This window comes from Pseudocercospora fijiensis (assembly GCF_000340215.1).
Source record: "Pseudocercospora fijiensis CIRAD86 unplaced genomic scaffold MYCFIscaffold_3, whole genome shotgun sequence".
Lineage (NCBI taxonomy): Eukaryota > Fungi > Ascomycota > Dothideomycetes > Mycosphaerellales > Mycosphaerellaceae > Pseudocercospora > Pseudocercospora fijiensis.
In genome coordinates, this window is record NW_006921534.1 from 3163970 (window position 1) to 3187242 (window position 23273).

The 23273-nt window shown below is 46.1% G+C and overlaps 3 protein-coding genes across 3 annotated transcripts; 1 reads left to right on the forward strand and 2 right to left on the reverse strand.

Moving 5' to 3' along the window:
* Positions 1–16564: 16564 nt before the first annotated feature.
* MYCFIDRAFT_135180 (uncharacterized protein) lies at positions 16565–18395 on the forward strand (the record flags this gene model as incomplete). Its single annotated transcript, XM_007926819.1, has 5 exons — positions 16565–16801; positions 16858–17331; positions 17384–17972; positions 18029–18240; positions 18297–18395. The coding sequence occupies 5 exons, from the start codon at positions 16565–16567 to the stop codon at positions 18393–18395; spliced, it is 1611 nt and encodes a 536-aa protein (XP_007925010.1).
* A 495-nt stretch (positions 18396–18890) lies between these two features.
* On the reverse strand, positions 18891–20449 carry MYCFIDRAFT_173391 (uncharacterized protein; the record flags this gene model as incomplete). Its single annotated transcript, XM_007926820.1, has 5 exons — positions 18891–19220; positions 19257–19266; positions 19297–19307; positions 19346–20308; positions 20354–20449. 5 exons carry the CDS (start codon positions 20447–20449, stop codon positions 18891–18893), a joined length of 1410 nt encoding a protein of 469 aa, XP_007925011.1.
* A 470-nt stretch (positions 20450–20919) lies between these two features.
* Positions 20920–23128, reverse strand: MYCFIDRAFT_152600 (glycosyltransferase family 32 protein). Its single transcript, XM_007926821.1, has 3 exons — positions 22985–23128; positions 21471–22823; positions 20920–21413 (listed from the first exon to the last, which is right to left on the reverse strand). The coding sequence occupies exons 2-3, from the start codon at positions 22600–22602 to the stop codon at positions 21355–21357; spliced, it is 1191 nt and encodes a 396-aa protein (XP_007925012.1). The 5' UTR covers positions 22603–22823; positions 22985–23128; the 3' UTR covers positions 20920–21354.
* Positions 23129–23273: the final 145 nt, after the last annotated feature.

Here is a 23273-nt window from a genome sequence, read left to right on the forward strand (position 1 = left end):
TATAACAACTAGTCGTCGCCTGATTTCTTCGTTAATAGGGTCCGGTAGGTTATTAGATTCCGAAGATTCCGCTAATTCGTAATGCTCGCTTTCGCTAGAGCTTATTCGATTATTATAAAGTAGTTAAAATAAAATGCTATAGGAAAGTGTTTTTAGTGTATGTTATAGGTTTAGTTTGTTTCGATGTTGCTATACGAGAAAATAGTGTACTAGGCTGTTTTCTTCTAATATTACCCCCGGGGTAGTATTAGAGTTTAGCCTCCTAGGGGTCGCCTAGACACCCCTAGGAGCTTCAATTTAGTAAATTTAGACAAAAGCTACTCGGAGGAAGGAACTGCAATCTCTATTTACACCTAGATCCTAGAAACTAGCTACTTTACTAACTATCGTTATCTCCTTTAGCTAGGCGGGGGGGCGGGGACCTTCTTTTTCTAGTAGAAGGCTAAATACTGTCCGAACGAGGTAGCGAATCCCGAAACAGTCTACCCGGTTAATAGGGGAACTGCCTAGGCATCCGACCTGTAATCTAGAAATTGCTATCGTATAGATAGTCTTAGTAAACTAAGCAAGGCCGATAGGTAATTAATCTATCTCCTCCTTAGGCGGGCGGTAGCTTATCTCGAGCAAGCGGTGCTAAATAGGTCTTCGACCCGGAGCCGAGTCCTTAGAAGCTAGCTATAGTTATAGACTAGGCTCTAAGCTGTAATAGTCCTAAGGGTTTATAGCTTTTCGGGGTTAAAGCGATGCCCTCGTTAAGAGGTTTCTCTACTTGTCGTAACGGCCCCTTAAGATACTTTAGTATCGTCCGTATTATAGGCTCTTATCGTACCCTCGCTTCGGTTATAGCTATTCGTGCCTAGAGACTACCTTTAATACACCCGAACCTGTTAGATATAAAGAGATAGCCCTACCTTCGGCTCTAATAAAGGACGGAAACTAATACTACTACTACTACTTATAGCAATAGTATAGGCTACCGAGGGTAACATAACCTATAGCAATATAGGCAGCTATGTTTAGCAAGATAGGATAACGAGACTGTCGCTTAGGCTAATAACTAGAGCCCTATAACATAGGCATTATAGAAGTGTAATATAAACAATGTGCTATACGAGGTTAATAATCTGTCTACTCTATAGAAGGAGGCCTCTTATATAGGCTCAAAACTAGCCTATAGGTGTAGGGCCGGTTACTAGCTAATAGTACCCTATAGTTGCATATATTCTATACTATATAAGATTCGGCGTATAGCTTGTCCTAGGCCTCGATAATAGATCTACTAAACTTGTCCCTTAGTGCCTTATACTAACGCTTAATGCCTTCTCCTCCGCGAATAGTATTACGATTATTACTTATAAGCTCGTAAATAAACTATTACTATACGGCCCTACGTAGGCACTTAGTAAGCTAGGTACGTATAGTGCGAGTGTAATTAACTACGGCGTAATTATAAGCGGCGTCTAGAAAGAGGTATACCGAAGTAAAGGTAACCTTATTGCCGTACGTATAGATGTCCTAGCTATTAGAGTCTACGTATAGTGCGTCTAGATAGAAGTACCCGATATCTATAGGGTTAAATCTCTCTAGGCGCTAGGAACGCTATAGGCTATAATAGGGCGAGCGGGTAAAGCGGAAATTGTCTATATAGTAAGAGTTAAAACTGTAACCTTGCGGGCTAAAGTTCCCCCTATAGGTACTAGAGTCGCTAGGGCTCGGGCTTAGAGGCCCTCCGCTAGTAGTACCGCCTTAGCTATAGCGGCGTTGTCTAGCCTCGGCGTTACGTTGCACGTTACGCTATAACTAATAAGGCTAGGCTTCGACTAGATTAGGTAGTAGGGCTAATAGAACCTACTCCTACGGGACCTATTTATATAAACCTGCCCGCGCGAGGCGTTTAGCTCGTCTAGTGTCTAGCCTATCTTATACTAAGCTCGAAGGGATACTTTAACGTAACTAGTCGATCTCGTCCTAGATTTTATCCCTAAGTTACTAGGTTTAGATAACTTATTAATTTAATAGTTGTCTAAACAGCTAGCGTATCTTATTATATAGGACGGCTAGGTTAGCGGCGTTTAGGATTTCGCCGTTAGCGTCTTTAGCGGCCGCGTTAGCGCTAGCGGCGTTCTAGTTCTCGCGAGCTAGGACTTCGCGTAGTACGCCCTCTCGTAGGCGTTAAGGCTATAGGTTGTCGTAGGCTAGCTACTTGCCGTTGCGCTAGTTTTAGGAGGATAGTCCTACGCTAGCGTTATATACTCGCTAGCGGTCCGCGACTAGGCGTCTAGCCTCTATACCTAGGAAAGCGTCGACTAATCTATTATAGCGCTACTAGCGAGGAGGCGGGTTACGCTCTATACTAGGCTCTATATATACTAAGTCTATACGCTAGGTATCTAGGTCTATATCTTAAGACATATCGACTATATTCTTAGCCGATACGGGAGGGAGTAGTAGCTCTTACTCTTATCGTCGGGGTCCTCGCTACTAAGTATCTTATTACTAAAGCTTAGGAGCTAGTAGAGAGGACTCTAGACTACTTAGAGCCGGGAGCTCCTACTATTCGGGCTTAGGGCTCTCTCGCTCCGGAGCTTGCTACTTAGGACTCCGCTACTCCGTATCCTAGTACTCGGGCTTAGGACTATATTGCTTAGGACCTTACTATTTAGGACTCTACTGCTTAGGGCCGACTAAAACCGGTAAGGACAAATTAGGACTGCTTATAGGTAACAGCTCTAAGGCACTAAGTTCTCGTAGACCTAGGGGAAAAACAATTAGTAAGGACCTATAGCGTACGTATATAACACGTCGCGTACTAGCTACTAAAATCGTCCGACGGCGACGTAGCTATAGACTAGTATCCGGACTTGCGGGCACTACTATATCTAGAGAGGGTAGTGCTAGTTCCGGAGTAGGAGCCGCTAAGTCGTTAGGTCCTATCGTGTCTAAAACTACAAGTTCGTTATAGAGAGCAAGTAGCGTCTTCGCTGCTACTATAACTAAAGAGCAGTTAACTGCCTAATTCTAAGAGAAACCGAGGGTAGTACCGCCTCTAGTGTCCGAGAGTTTTCGTAGTATATATTCTTCTAGGGGCTAATAATACGTAGTAATTTTCGTAACGACTGCTATAAGCGGGTCTCTTTGCTTCTAGTGCACTAACTTAGCGTAACCGGCGTTAGCTAAGAACTCCTTAAAGCAAAAAGCGATGTTTAACGAGTAGGCGTCTAAATCGGGGCGTACGGAAGCTAGCGTATTTGTAGAATAAGCGTAGGCTCGGTAATCTTGTAAAAATATAGGATAAGTATAGAGTTAAGGAACTAGACTAAATTCGGGAAACTGTTAGGGTGCTTATAGGCTCTTACCTCGACCGGTGCCTGCTTCGGTAGGTGCTAGTATAGAGTAAACAAACCTAGATAAGGAAGGCGGGCCGCCTAGTCTAGCGATTAGAGGGCTATAGGGCGCCGTCGATTAGAGGGCTATCGGTATATAGCTATATATATACGGAAGATAATATGCGGAATTTAGAGGACTGTCGTAATCGTCTCGGTATCGAGCGTAGGTAGTTGTTATAGTTAGGTAGGTAGGTCGGTACCGCTAGTATAGGACCTCACGGTCGCGTTTTTTTAGTTTTTTTAAGGTACCCGTTCGTCTAGTACTCGGATACTATTCGAACGGATCTAGATCTAACTAAAGCGAAGCTACTAATTGTTATACGAGGGACGATTAGTAGTTAGGCAATAGTATAGTATTAGGGTAAGTATCTACGGTTCTATAGAAAGTATATACTAGGCTTAGCTAGCGTACCGTCCCTGCCGTAACATATATAGACTAACTTAGCTATTATTTTCGTACCTATATCTTATATAGTAGTAGTACTATATTGCGATCGGAAAGCTATCCTCCTTAGCTTGCTATAGCTTCCCCTTCTTCGACTATACCCTCTAGTAGACTCGATATATTAGCTAGAATACGACTCGCCCTATATTCCTTTAAGAACCTATTTACCTTAGACTCGAGCCTAAACCTAGCACTATTAGTAGACACGTCGTTAGCCTTTAACTCCTTAAACTTCGCTAGGTTCTTAACTATTTGTAGGCACTAATCTTCCTTAACTATCTACCTTTAAGCGTCTCTTATAGAGACGGCTATAGCTAGAAAGCGAGTACGAAGCTAGCGATAGTAGACAATAAGTACAGCTATCTCGGTCTCGTCGTCTGTAATAGATAGACTTAACCGTAGAGCGCCTTATTACGGCGGCTAATAATAGTATAGCGGCGGCGGCGGCTAATAAGGCTATAGATTAATAGGCGGTTGCGGTTAAGGCGGTCTATAATAATAGTAGTATTGCTGTTAGACTAACGGCTCTAGCTGCTATTAATTCTTGCCCTTACTAGCCTTGCCTTGCTCGTTCTCGGGGTACTTTACCTTATAGTACTGCATTATCTCCTCGATAACCTTCTTATTTAGTGCCTCTACTAAGCACTTCTTATTAATTGCTATTTAATCCCTCTAGAAGCTAAGAATTGGTACTATAAGCTTATAGTGTTGATCTATTAGCTCGTAATAGCCTATAATATTAGCCTATCGTCTAAGGGTATACTATAGGTCTATATAAGTATAGGCCTTGCGAATAGCCTCGTACTAAAGCAAGCGGTTATCGGTCTCTTATAGGGTAATCTTATTAGTATCCTTCTTCTTGCTTGTTTTAGCTATTCGAGGTAGTAGACTAGAAGGTAGGTTAGGAGTATTAGAAGAGGCTTTAGTCGGTAAAGATAGCTGTTGCTATACTACTAGTTTATCGCTAATCTTCGGACCTAGCTTAGAAAGTAGTATATCGGCTCTATAGCTCTAGTATTTAGTAAGAAGGACCTAAATACTAAGAGGCTTTATCTAGCGGAAGTATTTAATAATATTATTACCTTTGCCTATCTATTCTTGCTAGCCTCCGGTTATAAGGAAGTCCTTAGATTGTAGCTTGCTATTCTTTAGTAATAAGGCCTGTATCTTACAATAGCGGCGGACTAGGCAATAGTTAAAGCCCTTTACTATAGTATAAGCTATTATAGTAGTCTTAGTAGCGTTAATCAATCGTCGAATACTAGTAGCGCTATAGCTTATAATGCTATAGTCCTTACTAAGGTCTTTACGGTTAAAGTAGAGCTATAGCTCGAGATTAATAGCGTCCGGCTCTAGTAAAGGCTTCTTGTTTACTAAAGGGGTAGCTTCTATAGTAGTAGAAGAAGCAGTCTTAGAAGGCTTTAAAGAAGAAGAAGAAGGCTTCTTCTTCTTAGTCGGCTTCGGTATAGCTTCTTTAATAATAGCCTTCTTTAGGGGCTTCCTAACCCTCTTCGTAACCTATATAATAGTAACCTCTTTAGTATATAGTTCCTCTCCTTCTTATCTACCTTCTTGTCTACCTTCTTGTCTACTTTCTTATCTACCTTCTTGTCTACCTTCTTGTCTACCTTCTTGTCTACCTTCTTGTCTACCTTCTTATCTACCTTCTTATCTACCTTCTTATCTACCTTCTTGTCTACCTTCTTATCTACCTTCCTATCTACTTTCCTATCTACCTAGTAGTAAAGTATTACTTATTAGTAAGCCGATATTACTTTGCTAGGTCTTAGCAACCTTAGTTGCCTTAAATTAGACCTTCTTTGCCTTCTTCGAGGCACTCGCTATTAAACCTACCCGTAAAGTCCTCCTTTTGCTCGTAGACTAGCTACTAACTAAAGCAGCGGCAACCTCCGCTTCTAGCTGTTTTACTAGTAAATAAGCATCCTCGGCGCTCTTCGGCGTACGCTTCTTAGGTACTATAGAGGGAAGTAGTAGGGTTTATAGAGCGTATTATAGAGTATATTACGGTAGTTCTCGAGGTTAGCTTCGAGCCTAACTTCTCGTCCTTCTAGTCTACCTTCTTACGTCCTATAATAAGGCAATATCTACTAGATCTCTTCTAGTATATATTAGTCCTTCGTCCGTAGCTATTAAATCGCTAGTATTATCGTATATCGAGGCGTCGCTTAGTAGTAGTATTTCTTCTAGAATTAGAGGTAGAGGAACTATATAGATTTGCGATAAGTCGGGCAATTTAGTCTAGTTCTACGCAACTATACCTTATAGTAGAGGTAATAGCGATAAAGATTCTTCTTAGATTAGATATTAACTTAGACTTTTGCGATTATAGTATATATTAGTCTACTAGACCGACCGTAGAATGCTAAGAAAGCTAAAAATAGGTGTTTAGCGGGTCTGCTTAGTAACTAGCTATGCGCTCTATTATCTATGCTATATTCCTACGTAATAACAATACTACTAATTAGGTCGATATCTATATTAAAATAAAGCGGCGAGCTTATAGTATTTATTAGGAAATTAATGGAATTTATTAGTGTAGTATGCCGGGAGTAGTAGTAGAATTAGTGTAGTAGAACACATAGGGGTACTATTAGCTACCCTGCGGCTAAAAAGCCCGGGGTTTTTGAAATTGAGATTACCGTGCCGGAGTAACCGTACCTACCTTACGTATGCCGCGCGATTCGCGTCTCCTAGTAATTTGTTAGTAAAGCCGAATTGAATGCTATACTTCTCGCACTTCTCGCTCTAGTAGTAACGCGTAGGGTTAAGAAGGAGGCATTTCTCGAGCCTGCCGTCGATTTAGTACTAATAACTAAACAATGCCTCCCCGCCGTAAACCTAACGCGTCTAGTAAGGCTAAAGAGGCCGCAGAGTCCGCCGCTATAATAGTAGAAGCGCAGTCTGCTACTAACCCGAAGAAGCGTAAACGCGCCGTAGCGAGTGCCTTAAAGAAGCGGCAGAATAGTAAGGAGCCTACTATCGATTAGCAGTCGCAAATAGACGACTAATTGCTAGAAGCTAGCGGTTATCCGGAGGGTTAAGAAGAAGCGCCTATAGAAGACGACGAAATAGAAGAAGTCGTGCCTCCTAGAGCCGATAATAAAGAGAGGGTTAATAAAGACAATAAGGACGCTAAAGCGTAGCAAGAAGCCGAGATTAAGTATAACTTCCGCGCGCTAGTATATATATCCTACGGTAAAGAACGCCTACGTAGAGATTGTTAACTACGCGTACGGCGAGTGTCTAGCTTCGAGCCCTAGCGCAACTTCCTCGAAGTATACGATAAGTAGTATAGTAGTAAGGAAGACAAGTACGACTGTCGAGAGATTATCGTTAAGTGCTCGTATAATAGTCTTCGATAGCGAGATATCTTCTCGATAAGTGTCGGTAGCGATAAACGAGAACAAGACTCGGCCTAGCTCGCTATTCTAGATTAACTCGACGATTAGTATAGTGCTAATAAGCAAGGCCTTACTATGCTTCTAGATATAATAGTAATTAATCTAAAGCCGCTATAGACGCCTACATAGTAGCGAGCGAGATAGTAGTAATAGCGACTAACTCTAGGCGGCTCTTAGAGAGTAACTGCGACTTAGCGGCAGTTAGATAAAGTGCGTCGGCAGCGTCGTCTCGAGTTAGAAAAAGAAGCTAGCAATCTACGGCAAACGCTAACAATTAAGGAGCTTCGTAAGGAAGATAATAGCGACTATCGAGAGATAATAAAGCGCGTATAGGCGTATAAGAAGACAACCTATAACTAGTATAGTTAGTATTGCTATTATAACGGCTCTAACCTAGATACTTCTTACTGCTTAATCTATAAAGAGATAGCTATAGCGTAGGCGGCTAGAATAGCGAGAGGCGACCTAACTATTATAGATCTAGGCTCTTTACTTATTAATAAGATATAGCGCTATAAGCAGCGCTATATAAGTAACTCGGCTCGCAATCTATTCGCTTAAAGTGCGAAGAGCGCAAAGGCTAATAGTGGATTTAATAGCGGCGGCGTGACGGTAAATAACTATATACCTAGCTCTACGATAGTAAAGGAACAGTTGCCTTCGAGTCTACTACGTAGCTTACAACCGGAAGCAGAATAGGTAGACCTAGTAGACTAAATCTACGAGTTCTTTGCCTAGCTACGTTAAAGGATATATTAGAGCCATCGATTAGAAGACCTAGAGTATATAGAGCGAGTGTTTAAGGACCGGGAGCTTAGGTTGTTAAGATATATCGGTATAACAAAAGGAAAGTAGTATAAACTAGGCTTTAAAGAAGGGCAATAGGAGTATTTCCGCTAAGCGGGGCGGAAGTATATAAAGGATAGACGGCTTTAAGATTCATAGAGTTTCTATATAATACTATACCGTAGAAAAATACTAAAAAAAAGAGATAGCCTTATTATATACGTATACTGTCGAGAAATAATTATTGTGTAATAAATATTATATATTGTTGTTGTGTTCTAATAGTTGTATACAAGCTAGAAATGCTAAAGGGGATACGGCTTTACTAACTCCGAGCGAAGCCGAGCGAAGCCGAGTAGAAGCCGATCGAGTTTAAGGCGACGAGATCTCCTTAATACTACGCCGGCGGTAGTCGAAATTAGTATGCGATAACAGAGGGTTTGTCTTAGCACGACTTTGTCTAATAAATTGGTAAGCGTTTGCTTGTCTAGCGAACCGCCGAGTATATAAGGTAGACCTACGAATACCGGATATATTTTAATCGGAGATTCGATTAATATCGGTACCTAGAGGCCTAAAACTACGCTTTCGTATACGATACTATATTAACCTGTTCTATAGCATATTAAAGGAATAGACCGAATGTCTCGTATGCCTTTACGAGGTCTATATTGCGCCTAATCTATGCCTTAAGCGAGTTAAAGGACATCTCGATAGGATTGAAGTCTAGTAAGTATAGCGGCAAGTAACGTAGGTAAATGCTAAAGCTATTATATAGGTCTTAAACGCGTAGAGTATAGTATATCGAGGCATTGTCTATTGCGAGAAACATGCCCCTTTCTAGTCGAGGTAGTATAAACAACTCTAGCTAGTCTTCGAAGTCTACGGCTTTAATAGAGCCTTAGTAGATAAGGTAATCGTCTAGATAACCCTTACTTGTTATAGCAGGTAGTATAGACTATCTCTTTAACCTCTTCGAGCCGCCGATATCTTTATAAGGAGTATTAACTTTAGAATAGCTATATTTCCGCTATCTAGTACGCTCGTTTAAACTAGACTCGTCGACATAGTAGATACGACCTATTAGTGTAAGGGTTAGTAGCTAAGCAGTGAGAATGTGCACGAAACTTTAAACTAAACTGAAGGGAGCACTAAATCAATATAGCTGCTATCTGTATAAGACGAACTGCGAAGAAAGGAAGAAGGGTGCCTTAGAGGGAGAGCCCCTTCCTTAGTATTCCGCCCTACGGCCGTCTAGCGCGTCCGACGCGTAAGCGTAAGCACGCATATCCTACTTGTCCGCTATCTCGCAGCGCCTTTGTCTCCTAGCCAACTAGCGTAGCGCGCGTACGCGAACTCGTTTAACCGCTCTTAAGCAAATATGTTTCTCCTAGCTCTTCCCTACCTTCCGGTTCCTTCTTACTACTCGGATCTGTCCTACGACTCTGTATATCTCGCTTACTGTCGTCCGTATATACGTGCGCGTAGTTTGGTGCAGTCCCGTCGTTCGTGTATTAATGTATAACGTATTGTTCTGCTATATACGGCCTCCGCGGGAGTCCCTAAGATGTTACGTTATGCGGCTAAGTAGGCGACCTAGGCGTACTAGGCGTACTAGGCGTACTAGGCGTACTAGGCGTACTAGGCGTACTAGGCGTACTAGGCGTACTAGGCGACCTAGGCTAACTAGGCGACCTGCTTCGCTAGGGGCCCCTACTGCTAAGGCAACTCAAATCCGACATCACTTTATAGTATAGCGGCTAGCTTATAGGACTTGTCGGTGCTTTCTAGGCAGCTACTATAACAGTAGCCCCCCCCTCGTTCTGCGCGGAGTTCCTACGACGCTAAAGGAGGTCCGTATATAATAGGTGCTAGTGTTCTTGTCCTAGTTCGGGTCGGAGACCTTAATCTAAATTCTATTCGTACGCTTCTCGGAGAAAATGTTCCGGGACAGCTCCTTCTATTGTCGTATAGTCGGTATAGTCTCGTAGGAATTCCTCGATTGCTTCGCGGGCGAAGATAATATAGCGTAGAGGTTCCTAGGTCGTGTCCTCGTCTAAGTACCCCTCCTATTATACCTCTCCCTACGGCCCGGGAGGGTTAAGATTTCCGAAATTTGTGTTACTAAAGCTCTATCCGATAATCGCCCGTACTGTACCTAAGGCAGATTCTAGCTCGTCTTCGGCCTAATCGGTAGCCTCGGTAGCTTCCGGTATCGGCGGGATGTCTTCGGGGTCCGCGACTTCTCCGGCGGTTCTTAGGTTAACAACGTGTTTAACCGGGTAAATGTTAAGATTTTCTAGGAGATCTAGTTCGTATACGTATATGCCGATTTTCTTTATAATTCGGAAGGGTCCTAGATTTTTCTAGTCGAGCTTTTTCGAAGGTCGGTTAGTTCTAATATATCGTAAGTCGAGGTAGACGTAATCTCCGACTTAGTAATCTAGCGCGGCGCGTCTACGCTAATTAGTATAGTGCTCGTACACTTCTTAGGCATACCTTATCTCGTCCTAGAGCTCTTAGTAGGTCTAGGCTATTTAAAGAGCGAAGGCATCGGCGTCTCTTTCCGGATCGTTTGCCGGGGGCTCTAGTTCGATCTCTATCGGTTCTATACCGGTTCGAGGGTAAAATCTAGTAGAGGCGTAGAACGGCGTAGTCTAAGTTGTAGCCGACTCCCAATTGTTAATAGCAAATTCAATAGAAGGCGTCAATCTTAGCTAGTCGTTTTAGTAGTAATTGTAGAAGCACCTAATAATTTGCTCGATCTGCGCGTTAGCCCGTTCGGTTTGCCCGTCGGTCTGCGGGTAGTAAGCCGTTGAAAGGCGCGCTTGAATTTTTAATCGTTCGTAGAGGCGCTTCTAGAAACGGGCAACGAAATTCGGGCCGCGATTAGATACAATTAATTCAGGTAGGCCTATATCTTTCTATACGTCCCGGTAGAAGACCTAAGCCGTATTCTTTGCGGTTAGGCTACGGGCATTTAATACCTTCTTACGTTTCGTAAGGCGGCAAACTACGACTAGCATATTTTGAAACTAGAGGCCGTTAAAATCGGATCCTTTCGGTAGGCCTATAATAAAATCTATTGAAATGTATTGCTATAGTCGTAGAGGGACTTTAAGAGGTTTTAGCAGCCCTTGCGGCTTACGCGTGTCTGCTTTCGCTCTACGGTATACTACGTAGTTCTTAACGAATCGGTCGATATCCCGGTATAGATTAGGCTAGTAGTACTACTTCCGGAGCTAAGATAATATCTTAGCTCGACCGGGATGTACTATTCCGAGAGGGTTATAAGCGGAACGTATAATCTAGTCGCGTAAATCTTCGAAATCCGGGACGTAGAGGGCATCTCTAAATGTTGTATAGGGTGCTCGCGGTAGAGTTCTACGGAGCTCGTACTCCGAGAGAGAAATATTCTCGTATAACCTCTCCTCGTTCTATAAAGCTTGAATTAGACCTTTAGTAAAAGCGTCTTCGGCATATGCTATCGTAAGCTGCTATTCGAGCTAGGTAGGTTCGAGGAGGTCCTATGCTTCCTCTTCGCTTTCCTAGTCGCTATCTAAGCTTTCTAAACTCGTATCTTCGTCGTCCGAGCTATCGTCGTCTCCGAGAAAGGCGGGAGCGGCTATTAGTACAAAGGATGCTACGAGAGGCTCTAGGCCGGTAAAGTCGTCTCCGAGGAGCTCGTACAGTTCCTAGCTAAGGTTATACTCCTTAAGGATAGACTGTTCTTTACGCTACGGACCTCGATCTAAAGGCGAGTCTCCGTTGCGCCTCGTAAGTACGTCGGCCTATAAGTTTGCTTTGCCGGGCGTATACTAAATAACGAAGTTAAACCGGGAAAGAAACTTACTCTAGCGTACCTGCCTACGGCTAAGGATTTTGCTCTTAAGAAAGTAGATAAGGTTCTTATAATCCGAGCTAACCTAGATCGGTAACTTAGAACCTTCGAGTTCCGGACGCTATTCTTCGAAAGCCTTAACGATTGCGAGGAGCTCCTTGTCGTAGATATCGTAATTGCATTCCGCGGAGGACATTTTCTTAGAGAGGTAGGCTACGGGTAGCTACGCATCTTCCGGGGTCGTTCGTTAAAGGAGAACGGCGCTAGTTATACCGTCGGAAGCATCGGTTTCTAAGCGCGTTTCTTTATCGAAGTCGAAGTACTATAGGATCGGTACGGTCGTAAAACTTTACCGTAACTAGTCGAAGGCTTCTTAATAGGCCGGTAACTATTCAAATTTGACGTCTTTCCGCGTAAGTGCCGTAAGTAAACGGGCGATTCCGCTGAAATTCCGTATAAATCTCCGGTAGAAGTTAGCAAAACCGAGGAAGCCCTAGACTTCTTTTACGTTTCGTAGCACTCCCTAGTTTAGAACGGCTTCGATCTTGCCGGGATCTATTCGAATACCTTCTAAAGAGACAATAAGGCCGAGGAATTTCACCTCTTGCTTATAGAATTCGTACTTGTCGATGTCGATATATAGTCTAGCTTCTACGAGTTTCTCGAGTACCTTTTCGATGTGTTCGTAGTGTTCCGCTTTCGTTTTGCTATAAATTAGGATGTCGTCTATATACGCTAAGACGAAGGCGTCTAGGAATTCTTTAAGCGTATCGTTAATATATGATTAGAACGTACTAGGTCCGTTACAGAGCCCGAACGGCAAGACTAGGTATTCAAAAAGGCCGTAACGGGTCCGGAAGGCTATTAACTATTCGTCTCCCTCGGTAATACGGATCGCGTTAAAGGCGGCGATTACGTCGAGCTTAGTAAACTAGCGAGCCTTCGAAAGGCGTTCGAGCGTTTCGTTTACGAGAGGGATTAGGTAGCGGTTCTTTTTCGTTAACGCGTTAAGGCCCCGGTAGTCTACGTAGAAACGGAGACCTCCGCTAGGTTTCCGGGCAAACATAACTAGTACGGCTACTTCGGAGGAACTAGGGCGGATAAAGCCCTTTTATAGGTTGTCTTTAAGGTATTTCTTTAGTACGAGGAGCTCGTCTCGAGATATCGAGTAGAGAGGGCCGTACGGCGGCGGCTTACCGTCGATTAGCTCGATTTTATAGTCGACACCTAGCCGGTACGGTAGCAGAATATCGGCGTTCTTCTTCGAAAACTAGTAGAGTCGGTGCTAATACTCCTTCGGTAGTTTCGTTCTTAGATCCGTTAGTTCTTCGTCGAACTTTCGGATAGCCTTCTCGATATCCTATATTGTTATAGCGAAGATCTAAGTGCGTTTATCGCGGGCAAGACGCGAGAAGGTAGCCGCGCTAATAGCGAATACAGTACGATCTCGGGGAGTATCGGAGGTAGAACTAGATTCGTTAAAGCAGTGCTTAGCGTAATGCTTGCTCGTAAAGGATAGAGATTCGGAGGCCTAGTCGATAACCGGGTTATGCTTTTTAAGCTAAGGAAGACTAAGAATAACGGGGTAAGTCTTCGGGAGTTTCGTAAGGAAAAACATAATATGTTCGGTATACGGGCCGATAGTAATAGATAAGTAGCAGATCTAGGTTACCTTGCCGGCGGCCGCGGTCGTACCGTTAAACATTTCCAACTCCCGAGCGTACGTAAGGTCTTAGAACGTTAAGCCGAGCTCTCTCGCATAGTCGTAATCTATAAACGAGTAGCCGGTTGCGCCGTTGTTAATAAGAGCTACAGTTTTTAATGATTTCTTTTAATTTCCTATTAACGTTTCTACTACGAAAGGCTAGTAGACTAACTCTTTCTCTATAGCCGAGCTAGAGAAAGGGAAGGTAGTAGCAGATACTCTTAGTTTTAGAACGAATAAACCTTATAAGCGACTATATATAAGGTTCAAGCTTTTCCCTAGCCGCTCGGAGCAGCGCTAGCCGGTAAAGGCGTATCTAGAGTCGTAACATTCGCGGCGGCGACTCGCTATATCGTTAGCGTATTTAGCCGGCCGACGAGAGACGGGTAGAGGCGAGCAATGTATCCTTTTACTCCGCAGTAGATATATTCTCCTACCGTACGGCGACGCTGCTTCTCTTCTTCCGAAAGCTTACTATTTACTAGGGGCGCGCGTAGACGGGCGCCGAGCGAGGCAGCGCTTAAATCTATCGGATCGGCGGCAGGCTAGGCGCCTAGCGGTATTAGGGCTATAGCCGGAGCTAGTACTAAAGCCGGCGTCTAAGCTGTCTATAACTTCGACGGTAGCGTAGCGAACGGCGACGTAAAGCGACCGGTATTCGTACGGGCGCCTCCGCGGTTAGCGATGATTTTCGCGAAGTTTCGAGTCGTATTGTCGATACGCGTAAGCAAGGCGTATAGTTCGGTAATGTTTAGATTCTCCGTATCCTTATCGCGGACTTATAGTATTATTTCTTCGCTAAGGCCGCGCACTAAGATCTACTTAGCGACGTCCGGGGGGTATTCGGCGTACCTAATCTCGTATTAGAAGGCGGTATAGTACTCTTAGTAGGTCTTGTTTGCTTGCTTGAGTTTATCTAAGTTTAGGCGCGCAGTTTGCTTACAGTCGGGGTCGCCGAAACTAGCGTCGAGGGCCTTCTAGATAGTAGCCGTTATAGTTGTTTCTACATTTTCTAAGAGGCTGCGGCAGGAATCGAGGGCGGAGCTACCGAGTAGAGAAAACATAAATCCGGTCTTTAAAGCTTTAGTCGGATAGTAGTCGGCGTTAGCGAGAAAGCGGATCTTAACCTATATCTTAAATTCTTCGTATACTTTACGCTTGCCGGTAAAGCGTTCGGGGTCGCTTAGCTTCTTACTCTTATTCGAAGTAGGTATAAATAGGTAAGAAGCGGGTGCCGCGGCGCCTAGGCGAGTAGAGGCGAGCTACGACTAGAGGCGGCCTACCTCGTCTTCTTTTTCCGCGATAGAAGCATTCGCGTCGCTAAGAGCCGTACTAAGGCTAGTACGGGAGACCGAGAGGAAACGAGTAGTATCTTTATAAGCCTTAAGCAGGTTGACGAGTAGTTCCGGGTCGGTAGCGTAGGCGTAATCTAGCTGTTCGCGCGTAGCGGGGATTTCATTCTATACTAAGCTTGAAAAATCGGGTACGTCGTTAGGTCTTGTGTTTTGAATCTATTCGTTAGGCGTGTCTATCTTAATAGAGGCGTTTTTTAAGGCAGTTCGTAATATAAGGGTTAGTAGCTAAGCAGTAAGAATGTGCACGAAACTTTAAACTAAACTAAAGGGAGTACTAAATTAATATAGCTACTATCTATATAAGACGAACTGCGAAGAAAGGAAGAAGGGTACCTTAGAGGGAGAGCCCCTTCCTTAGTATTCCGCCCTACGGCCGTCTAGCGCGTCCGACGCGTAAGCGTAAGTACGTATATCCTACTTGTCCGCTGTCTCGCAGCGCCTTTATCTCCTAGCTAACTAGCGTAGCGCGTATGCGCGAACTCGTTTAACCGCTCTTAAGTAAACATATTTCTCCTAGCTCTTCCCTGCCTTCCGGTTCCTTCCTACTACTCGGATCTGTCCTACGACTCTATATGTCTCGCTTACTATCGTCCGTATATGCGTACGCGTAGTTTAGTGCAGTCCCGTCGTTCGTATATTAATATATAACGTATTGTTCTACTATATACGGCCTCCGCGGGAGTCCCTAAGATGTTACGTTATACGGCTAAGTAGGCGACCTAGGCGTACTAGGCGTACTAGGCGTACTAGGCGTACTAGGCGTACTAGGCGTACTAGGCGTACTAGGCGTACTAGGCGACCTAGGCTAACTAGGCGACCTGCTTCGCTAGGGGCCCCTACTACTAAGGCAACTTAAATCCGACATTACTTTATAGTATAGCGGCTAGCTTGTAGGACTTGTCGGTGCTTTCTAGGCAGCTACTATAACAATTAGCATCCCTTTCTATAGTATATACTAGTTCTCGCGCAACTCGTAGCTCTATTCGAGCGCCTTGCGCTAAGCCTTCTTCTTCGAGAAGTTATAGCGTTTAAGGATGTCGCTTACAGTCGTCTCGGATATAATAATGTTAAACTCGTCGTAAATAAACTATATAGTCTCGGAATAGTACGAAGTCGGTCGATCGCGTAGGTATTCGAGAACACGTAGTTCTTACGCCTTAGTTAGCTTCTAAGAAGGTTCTTTCTTCGCCTATTATAGGTACGGCTCGCTAAATAATATAATATTAATCCTTAAAGAGTTAATAGCGCGGCGACTAATATGCGTCTTCCTAGAGACACTGCGATTAGAGTAGCCTTCTGCCTATAGATCCTATATAAAAGTAATCTAATTAGGAGGTATTTGCTAGCGGGTTAGCTGCGCGTGTTTCTAACCCGATAATAGTGCTATTAGAACGCTAAAACAACACCTGGGACCGTCTATACCGCTAGGAGTACGACGACATGGTTTGCGGTATTGGAAACGCGTTGGTTGGTTTGATATGGTTCGAATTGCTAACAATCTATAGTGGTTTCGCGAATTCTATGAAATTCGCGGGGTGGGCACGGTTACTCCGGCAGCACAGTACACACAGTCTGCGGTATCTTGGCTCTTGATCGGCTCGTCGTTTTCTTCACAGCCTGAAGTATGTTCGGTACTAGAGCGACGTTCCGTGCAGGATACGGAGCAGGAGCAGCGATACGAGCGAAGAGGTTCATCCATCCCGTCCGGCGAGCGTTCATCAACTATGGGCATTACAGCACCCCGCGCTGGGTGATCGGCATTCAAGGACTCATCATCGGCTTTATAGCGCATGAATATCTTGAATGGAGGGCGGATGGCACTCCCAAAATCACCTATGCGAACAGATCGCAGATGCTGGCGGTGTGTAAATATCTCTCCATCATTCGCATCCTGTTTGCATACTCATCCAATGTCAGGCAGCGAAAGAGATCTCGGATATCCTGGGAGAAGACGCTGTAAGCTTCGATGAGGATGTGATCGAACACCATGGTCGCTCAGATTGGAGCACTTCGAATACCAGTGAACGTCCCGTCGCGGTCGTATATCCGAAGTTCACCGGAGAAGTCGCTGCTGTCGCGCGAATCTGTAATAAGCACAATGTGCCTATGGTACCTTTCGGCGCAGGCAGTTCTATAGAGGGCAACTTTAGCTCGCCACACTCTGGCATTTGTGTCGACTTCACTCATATGGATCATATCATTCGATTTCGCCCAGAAGACATGGATGTCACGCTGCAGCCGGGCGTGAATTGGGTTGATCTGAATAACAAGATTGCAAATGCTGGTCTTTTTCTCCCACTTGATCCTTCCCCGACGGCACAAATTGGAGGAATGGTCGCGACTAACTGTTCAGGCACGAACGCGATGAGATATGGTACTATGAAGGATTGGGTAAGCTCGCTGCCGCGCTTTATTGGCCGTTCTGTTGACATACCGTGCCTAGGTGATCAACCTGACTGTCGTGCTTGCTGATGGACGCATCATCAAAACCAGGAGAAGACCCAGGAAGAACTCTGCTGGATACAACCTTACGTCTCTCTTCGTCGGGGCCGAGGGCACACTTGGAATGGTCACAGAAGTGACCCTGAAGCTCGCGCCGATTCCTCAAGACACCAGTGTTGCGGTCGTCAGCTTTCCTTCCATCCGAGATGCTGCGTTAGCTGCATCCGCCATCATCCGATCTGGGACTCAGCTTGCAGCCTTAGAGATCATGGACGAATTGCAGATGCAGATTGTCAATAAATATGGCAGCGAGGCAGTGCGAAGGCGCAAGTGGCAAGAAGAACCAACCCTTTTCCTGAAGTTCAGTGGGACTACAGATGCCATCAAGAGCGACATCTCTCGGGTGCGCACCTTGATCAAGCCGCACAATGCTAGAGATTTTATCTTCGCCAAGTCCAAACAGGACGAGTACGATCTTTGGGCTGCTCGCAAGGAGGCATTGTTCATGATGGTCAGCAATAAGCCTGAGGGCACCGAAATTTGGTCAACAGATGTTGCTGTCCCCCTGTCACGGCTTGCGGAAATCATTGGTGAGTCTTTCGAAGAGTTGAAAGACACGCGTCGACCTTGACTAATCTGATGGTAGAACTCTCCAAACAGGATTGCAGCAGACTTGGCCTATTTGCAAGCGTCCTCGGTCATGTAGGTGATGGAAACTTCCACGCGGCTATGTTCTACGATCCAAAGGATCCTTCTCAAAAGGCTGCTGTCTCAAAGGTCGTCCATGATATGATGCATCGAGCCCTTAAGATGGAAGGTACCGTGTCTGGCGAGCATGCGATAGGCATCGGCAAGAAGGTGAGCCTGCTTTTGGGCTGCTTTGAGACGTGACGTGATGCTGATATACTACCCAGGATGGTCTTGTGGACGAGCTTGGTGTCGCAACCATCGATGTGATGCGAGCGCTCAAGAGATCAGTGGATCCGAAGCAAGTAGCACATTTTCGCAATTGACATTGCTGTGGCTAACAGTGCCGACAGGTGGCTGATGAATCCCGGCAAAGTCTTTGACGCGCCTGTGCGAAACATGAGCGAGAACGATGCTGCCACGAACCCGGAGTAGATTTTCGAGCGCAACCCAAGTCAGAAGATCGTGCAAGGCAGAATCGCTGGCCACCAACGATCGACCATGGATTCTCCTGGACGACAGTATCCAAAGCTGTGGCGGTGTTGCACGTGTACAATTCGAAATCAAGAACAGAATGTCGTCTAGAGTAGTAGGGCTAGCGTGCTCGCAAGTGATTAACTGAAGAGCAGCTTTTGCATCATGCCACAACAGAGCTCTGCACTGACGTTGAATAGTGGGTCAACCATCAAAAGTCGCATTCACTTGCGCGCAAGCCAGTGGCACCCTGCGGCAGCCTTGTCTATATTTCTTAGCACTTCAACCCGTCCCATCAATGACAAAATCTCATAGCTAATATCGGAAAGAGTCCAATTCTCTGGATATTATAGGAGCTCGATCGATACAAGTGACAATTCGCTCTGTTCACCAACACCATGCACCAAAAAGGGCCGTTCACAGTATTGCCCGGGCACCTTTTCATGACGAACTGACGCAAGTAGCTTCCATAGAGCTTTCGCCAGTGAGCTGTATGCATCAATTGTGATGCTTTGCCTTCCCTTCCGCCATCGGGATGACACTCGCACGCCCTCTCCGTACCGAAAGGACCACTGTGCTTGCTGCGTTGCTACCCTTACCACACTGTCAGACGAAGTCGTGATATCGACGAGCGATACGTAAAGAAAAACGTCACCAAGAAGCACCCCCATTACATCCTTTGATTTGAGTCCATCAAACGAGGTACTACATACAGACGACAGTCTTTGCACAGACATCCATCTTTCACTTCACGTCTTTCCATCCTCATTTTAGCTTCTCCAACAACTGTATTCCTTCAAACTCTCCTCCGCATCTCCCCAGCCATTCGATTCGAAAAAAGCCCCGGGAAATTTTCATCCTGTAAAGTCTTTGGTACATGCTTCTTGCAAAGCTTCCGCAGCTCGAGCGCAAATCTCTGCCGACAGCTTTCCGCGACTCTCCGTTGCTTGCAGATTCCAGCTCTGCGCACGTGGAGTCGCTCGATGTAACTGCGGGTATACAGCCAGCCATGTCGGGCTTGCTGCTCGTTCGCTTGAAGCAAAATCGCCGAGATTTTATCCAAGTGATGTTGTGAGTTTGAAGTTTGGGTGACTTGGGTCTGGTAGATGGACCTAGCACGGTCGTAGGTCTTGAGCTGGCTTCGGAGGTAGAATGGTAGGAGTGGAGGCCGGTCTGTCGGGGTGTCTGGTTCTAGTGACTGTACCAGAGCATCTGCGTCTGTCTGTAGGATTTTCAGTCGCTTGTCGATGAGGACTTCTGCACGATCTTGTTGTTCAATGAGAGTGTCGATGCGTTGGTCGACGGTTGGGTCGATATCGGAGATCATCATGATATCGGCAATTTGGTATTGTCGCTCATCGCGAAGTTCCTCGACATTCTCGAGGCTATCAATGCCGGTAATGAGTCTCTCAAGGCGGAATTTGTAGTCTTCGATGTTGCGGCATGGTCGCCGTCGTTTTGAAGGTGTCGAGCTGGGGACTCGCCCAGAGATAACTCTTGGGCCAGCAAGTGGTGCTGGTGATGCTGGTTGTCGCGTCCTGCGCGTGCTCTGCTTATCGGCATTGGAGTTGGCATTTGCTGCCGCATTGGGTGAGCTGGTGCGGCTGAAGACGTTCTTCACTGCTGTTAGGCTGTCCGCCAAGAATCTGCGCATTAGTGTCGCCATCTTGCTGACATACGTGCATGAATGTTTTGGTGTATACAGAGATTGGGAGGAACGGAAGAAAGAGATTTTCATTCGAAGTTTGCACGATGGCAGTTTCCACTTCGGAATAATAGAGCGATGTATTCAGGCCAGACAATAGGATACCGACAATAGACCAAAAAACTTGCCTTTGTTTGTGCCGGAAGGAGAAGATGTGTCCGCCACGAGAAAGAAGAGCACCCGGCAGCTGAATCTTACCATATTAGTCTTCGAAGGTCTATCAAGATATGATCAAAGCTCGTGATGTCGTTGGTCGTGCCTTGGCGAGTGATCACGGAGAGTGAAGCAGCGATATGGTGCACGGACCACATTTCATCGAGAAGGAAAACGGCTTGCTTGAACGCATCACAGAACGCGAAATATCGTGAGCCCTGATTGTGTATATCTTAGCTGGGTCCGAGTTTGCTGTCGCCGTGTTGAAAGTATTGGTCCAGGCGGTGAAATGGCACGGCACGTTCAGATTGGAGCGACACAACCAAGCATGCCAAGAGACTCGCAGGCGACCTTTCACGCAAGACAAATTGCCAGCCAGGCGACAGTGTCCACAATCGTCAGCAAACATCTGTGAGCGGATGAGAAACACTGCTCACTCACCTCGATCCTAGTCACGCTTTGGGCTCGAAGACGGTCGACATCATTACCAAAGAACACGAACGAGACTGTGAAGCGAACGTGAGCAATGCTACTGCGTGTTGCAGTATGCCATTTCGTATGGTTACATATGAAGTCCAACTCAACGCCACCGATGCAGAAGTCTTGAAAACAACAAGCAAATGCGCTATTCAGCACTTGAATAGCGATGTGTGATGCCAGGCCCAGCGGGAGGTTCGCTTCTCCCTCTCCAGAAACTCCAAACGAGAGATTTGTCTCGTGTAGTAAAATCGTCCAAATAGCGTGGGATCCTACGTGATAGGATCCGACCTCTATGATTCCCAGTTTTTGTCATGCTCTATTGTAGTGGCGCCGTGCTTTCGCAGTCGAAGGCGTCGGTGCCATGGTGCCGACTTTCTCGGCGCCTGTTCGGGTCGCGGGATTTTTGTCGCAAGTCATGGCGAGATTTACGCGATGCTTGCCAGGTTCCGATGTCTCAGATATAGTTGAAACATTCACTGCTTATCTTTATCTTTTTCTCCAATATGGCGTTCGCTCTCAGGCTTCCAGGTGCCTGCAATTTGATTAGCATCGCCGGAATAACTTGTTACAGCCGAAAGAAAGCACTCACCTTCGAACGTGTGCTGCACGAACGCCATTGGGTCATCAATGTCCTGTGCACCCATTTGTTGCACACCAGGCGAGAATGAGGTTATGGGAAGCACAACGACATCGCCGACCTTCTTGGCCTGTGTGATGCCTGTGAAGTGTTGCCAGGTGATGTTGCCTTTGCTCGTGGTCATATCGAAGAACTCGGGATTGTTGAAGAATTTGAAGATGGTGTCTGTCCAGACTGCAGGACCAGTAAATTCCACGACACTCTTGATATGCTTTCGGTCCAGTTCGCCGGCCTTCTTGCGTCGCAAAGTCTCTTCGGTGATGGTAGCGACGATGTCGACGAGCACAGGGTGGCCAGGCTTGCTTTGGATGGTCCACTGGCAGAACTGGATCCTCCGCGAATACCAGTCATGCCAATCTGGTCGGTCGGGATCTGCCTCGATGCCAATCACCAAGCCGTAGCTACTCCGCGGGACCTCTGCAGGCACCCACTCGACGGCAGACTTGAGCGCGGTTGTATCGATGTCGGAGTAGATGCCGCCTCTTGCGAGCAGGATCAGATATCGGAAGAAGTCAGCCTTCAGCACGGGCTCAGGCAGAGATTCGTATGCTTGGACAATCTCAGGAATGCTTGCGTAGAAGTGCTTGATCAAATTTGAGGCGACAGAATCGGTAATGACCTCGTGCACGAAGCTTGGGTGCAGCTCTGTCCAAGAGGCCTCTGCTGGTCTCCATTCCTCGTTGAAGTCTCCTGAAGCAGGAGTGACTTTCCAGGTCTGCCATATGTATGCAGGGAATTTACCCTCAGGATCGTATGGGAAGGAATATGATATTTGTTGTCGCAGGGGTCGCAGCTTCAAGTCGTCCAATGCGATCTGGGGTCGCGAATGCTTCAATGCTATCCTCCCTCCATTCTCGTCCTTGTAGCCTTTCGTTGGCGCTGTCGATGCAGGTTTTGCTTGGTCGACCAGCTTCTCTGGGCCGTCCGGCGAGGCGTCAACGATCTTCCTATTATCTGCGTGGGATCCAGTCGGCTTGGGAGAGTTGTTGACTTTAGCCGGGCCGGCAGGATGGGTGTTCCGTAACAGCAGGAAGAAAGTTAAGAGAAGGGCGGCAACGACGAGGGCTCGGCGGAAGGTGAGCATATTTGGTGGAGGCGGGGTGTGATGAGAGGAAGCAATGGAGGAAGGCGGGTGTGTTGTTGTTGAACACGGCAGCAGCGAAGGAGTGTCGAGTGTCGAGTCGAGGAGGATGTGCTGCTTCCGCAAGCTGCAGTGGCAGGGCTCGGTGGCCTGGCAAAGTTAGTTCTAATGGCGCTCGAAATATCGGCAGCGCTGCTGGGTGGAGATGCTGGGATGGCGTGGGCCTGCAAACACGTTCGGTGAGTAATTGGCTGTAGAAGTCGTGCCTGAGTCTGGGTGTGGGGTGTGCGGCGGGCAGGCCAGGCCAGGCATGCAGAGGCAGATGCAGATGCAGATGCAGTATTTCTCCTGTAGCAATAATCATGTGCAAGGCGAGCGAGCGTACCTTAATGTTCTCTGCACTGCAGCTAAGCACTTCACTTGTCGACCAAGGTAAGGCAGAGTAAGCTCAGCCAGTCAGCCGGTAGCCGCAATAGGGCAGCCCGCAGCTTCAGAACTGCTGTACTGTAAAAGTAACACGAATTGCGAGTGTAACGATGGCTGGGCTGGATGGTGGAAGGTGGATGGGAGCACAGATGTTCTACTAGTTCTACTCCTGCTGAGTTCTACTAGCACGTCAACGTCGCAGATTCCTCGCCTGCACTTCACATCATCATAGCCTCGATCCCGCCGCT